At 59.3% G+C, this 4,982-nt stretch overlaps 1 protein-coding gene across 1 annotated transcript; it reads right to left on the reverse strand.

The window, feature by feature from the left end:
* Positions 1-682: 682 nt before the first annotated feature.
* LOC119108959 (uncharacterized) lies at positions 683-3,278 on the reverse strand. Its single transcript, XM_037232505.1, has 4 exons — positions 3,201-3,278; positions 2,233-2,384; positions 1,536-1,678; positions 683-803 (listed from the first exon to the last, which is right to left on the reverse strand). The coding sequence occupies exons 1-4, from the start codon at positions 3,247-3,249 to the stop codon at positions 704-706; spliced, it is 444 nt and encodes a 147-aa protein (XP_037088400.1). The 5' UTR covers positions 3,250-3,278; the 3' UTR covers positions 683-703.
* Between the last annotated feature and the right edge of the window lie 1,704 nt (positions 3,279-4,982).

Consider the following 4,982-nt stretch of genomic DNA (forward strand, 5'->3'; position numbering starts at 1 on the left):
CGGTCATAATCGTGAAGACACCTGCGGCAGCTTCGTCAGCGTGGGCCGTTAGAGCAGCGTGCGGATATCGGCACGGGGGGAGGGGTCAAGATGGGGTCGACACCGGCCCCGGCCATGGCCTCAGGGAGGTGGCGCTGCTGCTGCTGGAGGTCTGATGCCGTTCTCCAGAGGCCGGCGGCGCAACATTTGCAGTTGGAGCGTGGGGAGAGGTGTGCTGTGAAATGTTCGGCACGATGCTGCCCCTGGCGTGGTTCCGGTTCGGTTGGATAGCGGCCCCTCGTCAAAGTCAGGCGGGAGCAGGAGATTCAATTCAAGAATCAATTCAATAATTCAGTCGATTCAGGAGATAAGGCCGCGGGATGCTGGTGCAGGGGCAAGGGAGGCGGAACAGGCCCAGGCAGGCGGGCAGCAGCCCAAGTTGCGGGATACGTTCGCCAGCAGCGCACGTTCAGGTCGGGTGCGTGAGCAGTTCCAGTTCAGGGAATCAGGTGGAGGGCATCTCCAATGTCAGCCTATCAGATTGGGAGGTAGGTGCTATGTGTATGGGGATCAATTCCGGTTTATTTGGGGAGCGAGGTCATCTCATTTAGGGGCCGCCGCTGGTTAGCTGGGGGGGGGGGGGGCAGCTCCGGTTTTGTGCAGCAGCTCCGATTCATGTGAGGAGCGACTCCGGTCCCGGGGGTGGTCGGCGGGGGCGGGTCACTCAGTAGGTCTCGTTCTCGTGGGTGAGCAGGTCCCGAGCCGACTCAGACTTCTTCGGGTTCTCGCCGCCGAAGCCGGGCGGCCGGCCCATGTTCTGAGTCCTGCGACGGAGCACGTGACGTCACACGGTGCGGGACGGGACGCGTGACGTCATACGGCGCGGGACGGGGTGCGTGACGTCATACGGTGCGGGCCGGCCTGCCGGCCTCGCAGACTACCACACATCGGACGGCAAGGCCTGAGGGAGTCACGGCCACGGGCCCCCACCGCCGGCGCAGTGACGGATAGCACAGCTCGAGTGAAGTGAACAGTGAGAACGTCCGCATTCGAGTGGCGTGAACGACCCGGGTCACTGCATCGCCAACTTGTTGGCGATGAGGGCCCGATGTTGACCGCATAGGCGGTCAACATCGGGCCCTCTTGCATTGGCGGTCGGTGTTGGTGCAGTTCTAGGGGAGGCAAGCATGGATTTGTTAGGCTGGTGTCCTTCCATGATCCCACGGAATTGCTCTGGTCGCTTGGTATTATTTTGATGGAAAAAACCCTGATTTTTCATTCGGTTGTTATAAGAGTGAAAGCGATCCTATTTACGGGTTAGGTGCCAGTGTGGCCAGAAAAAGCAGAAGTGTGCCGGTGGCATGTACGACAGCATGTAGATACATACTTCGGCGTATTTCACCTTGTGTTAGCTAGCAGCCATGAAAGTAAGCACGAACTGATCTAGCGATGAGTGGATGTCTGAGCCGGACCACATCCCTTGACTCCGCTCGGTGGCCTGCACGAGGAGCCCGCAACCCATTGAGATGATGCCCCGGGGTCGGCCCGGGAGTTACCTCTGCTTTGTGACGGGCTTGGCCTTCGATCTGCAGCAGCAGCACTTGGTGTCCTCGTCGCAGCACTGACCGTCCCACCTGGCGTACCACATGAGCAGGCCGAACAGCACGATCACGCCGATCACGCCGCACCACAGCTTCACCTGGCGACACAGACGGCGCCTTCACCCGGTGATACAGGCAGCGCTTACCTGGTGACACAGACGGCACGATCACGCCGATCACGCCGCACCACAGCTTCATCTGGTGATACAGGCAGCGCCTTCACCTGATGACACAGGCAGCACGATCATCCCGACCACGCGCACCACAGCTTCACCTGGTGACCAACAGCGCGTTGGCATGGTGACAGACGGCACGATTTCGCCGATAACGCTGCACCACGGCTTCACCTGGTGACACAAACAGCGCTTTCACCTGGTGACAGACAGCACGATTACGCCGATCACACCACGATCACGGTTTTGCCTGGTTTCGACACAAACAGCAACTGCACGCGGTGGCACAGACATCACCCTCCCACGTGCTCAAACGAAAGTTTCAATAGGTGGCAAGGACTGAGGCGTCACAATGATGATGCAGGCAGCCGCTTCATCTGGTTGCATAGACGGCTTCTTTAGCCAGCAATACGACACAAATTCACTGGGTAATCCAGATAGCATCGGGACCATCTTCACAGCAGCACAGGGCGACCGACCTGCCGCATGATCTCCTCCTCCTGTTCCATTTCGCCGCAGCAGGAGGGCTTGGCATCCTCCGTGCAGCACTTCTTGTCATCTTTGCACGTGTACAGGTTGTTGGGATCCTCCCAGTCGATGGTGTCGTCCACGCGACACTGCAGACCGGCCGCTGCAGGCGGGCGTTCGGGTCAGGCCGGCATCATGGGGAGCAGGAGCGTCAGTGTGCGGCGGACGCCGCCCGCCAGCTCCGCAATCTATACAGTGAACTGGCTGATGGACTGGGCCACATGGGCGTTCTGTGACGTAATGATCCATGCGCTAGGGCGACGGTGGATTGGGGGTGGCGGTGGCCGGGTTGTACTGGCCTTCGTTAGTCCGGTCGTTATATGACCGTGAATGTCACCTCGGGTTATTGGGCGTGTCGTCTTTCCTGCAAACCACGCGCCTACCATGCACCGAGTAGCGCGAGAACTCGAAGGCGTGTAGACGCCCCTCCCCTCCCCCCATCCATTCCGCTTCGCATTTTCCAACGGTGAGCATAACATTGCGCACCGTCGGGAGGTACTTTTCGACGGGGCGCCAACCGCTCCGCCGACGACCAGGAGTCTGGCGTGATGAGAGTCTGGGAGTAGAATTACGCGGACCGTATCAATGAGAGGCGCATGTACGCCGCTCTTCATGTTTTTGTCCGTTGGGTGGCAGTTTGTTGGCAAACAACGCACAGCGGGGCAGCAATATCGGAGCTGATGCTGTCGTCTGTCGGTAGGGCGGCCCATTCTGGCAGAAGGGGAGGGTTTGAGCAGACACCACCGCTGAGAAGAAGCTGACGGCGGGCGGGCCGAGGGCGTCTCACGCTGGCGAAAGGGGAGGGTTCGAGCAGACACCACTGTCTTTCCGCAGAGGAGGACGGCTCGGCGGCGGCCGGCGAGTGAGGATTCGAGCAGAGGAGGACGGCTCGCGGCGGCGGCCGGCGAGGACGACTTACCGAGGTGGCAGAGCAGCGTCAGGAGTACGGCCACGGGGACGCGCTCCATGGCTGGCGGCGGGACGGCGGACGCGCGTATGGCGGCGGGGGACCTCCGACACCGGTGTTACGGAGTGTCATGGCGACGATGGCCGGACACCGGCGGCCCGCACGTAACCAGCCGGGCACAATCAATGTCGACATGGTGACCGGCCGACACGGTCGGACCGCCACTGCGCCGTTCAGCTCGCGCCGGCTGATGCCGACACGCGGCACGGCTTAGCACGGGCTCATGCGGCCGCCCAATTCAAGCAGCCGAAGCATGAGTCCAGGGACCGTCGCCGCGCGACGCGGTAAAGGCACGCGAAAAGGTCGTGCCCGGCGTTCCGCCGTGCACAGTTCACAAACTTTAGCATGTTTCATCTGAGGCCGCTTGGAACCGTAGGGTCGATGGAGAGGGTGACAAGACCAAATCAACAGCAGAGCTGATGGAGGAGAACTTGGACGTACCGGAAATGTGGCGTTTCCAGGACTGGTGACGTATTCGCCTAATTTGCCTGACGACGCTCTTTTGTGGCGTTTGGCGTTACTTTTGTTTTGGTGAGCGGGAAATACCAATGCAGGCGGCACAGACTGTGTGGACTGTATCACACAAGTGACGCATGGTCGCCAGAGCATAAACATGCGGCATGCGCACATCACTTACGATTTGAGAACTGCGTGAGTGTGGTGTGTGACCTCTTGCAATACCCGAACTCACGTCTGACTCAAGGGCGCAAGGCAATACCCGAACTCACGTCTGACTCAAGGGCGCAAGGCAATACCCGAACTCACGTCTGACTTCAGGGCGCGCGGGCAATACCCGAGCTCACGTCTGACTCCAGGGCGCGGGGCAATACCCGAGCTCACGTCTGACTTCGGGGCGCGGGGCAATACCCGAACTCAGTCTGACTTCAGAGCGCGGGGCAATGCCTGAACTCACGTCTGACTCCAGGGTGCGGGACAATACCCGAACTCACGTCTGACTTCAGGGCGGGGCAATCGGCATTGGTGCGCGGAGGCGGTTGATGGTGACCCACCCCGCTCGTCCGCACGCGAGCCTGCAACCGATCCCTGTATCTGCGTCAACACAAGCCCCGGAGCAGCACCCCACCGACGCCTGGTGCCTTGTGTTCAGTCTGGTGTGGTTTATGCTCGGTGACGAAAGACAGAGAGCTTGTCGTTTCGGTGGTGCTGATGCTCCGTATTGTGGCAGCACTGACATTTGGCCGCGACACGCAATTTGGATAATGCGAACTGTCGTGAAGCGAACAGGTCACAGTTTGAAACTTTCAGTGCAATGGAAATGGTAGATAATCTATATATGTTACGCCACATACAAAGCTTAACCGTTTAACTCCAGTTTTCAGACAATTCCCGTGCATTGTCGAATGACGTCTATCCAGACGGTCCTATGCTGATCTGTCTCGACCACGACGCAAGCAACATTATATATATATATATATATATATATATATATATAATATAATATATGTGTGTGTGTGTGTGTGTGTGTGTGTGTGTGTGTGTGTGCGTGGTGGTGCGTGCGTGCGCGCGTGCGTGCGTGCGTGTGTGTGTGTGTATACACATATATACCGGAGTCGTCCACGCAGCCGGCCCGTGCAGGGCCAGGACAGCAGGAGACGGGCGCTTCTTTCGTCCCGCGCCGTGCCAGAACCAGCCGCTTCGACAGCAGGGGCCACCGCAGCCGCGCGGATCCCCACGCAGCAAACACACGCCCAACGTTTCTAAAATATATGTGTA

This window comes from Pollicipes pollicipes, unplaced genomic scaffold (genome assembly GCF_011947565.3).
Source record: "Pollicipes pollicipes isolate AB1234 unplaced genomic scaffold, Ppol_2.1 Scaffold_7135;HRSCAF=8457_pilon_pilon_pilon, whole genome shotgun sequence".
In the NCBI taxonomy this organism is placed as follows: Eukaryota; Metazoa; Arthropoda; class Thecostraca; order Pollicipedomorpha; family Pollicipedidae; genus Pollicipes; species Pollicipes pollicipes.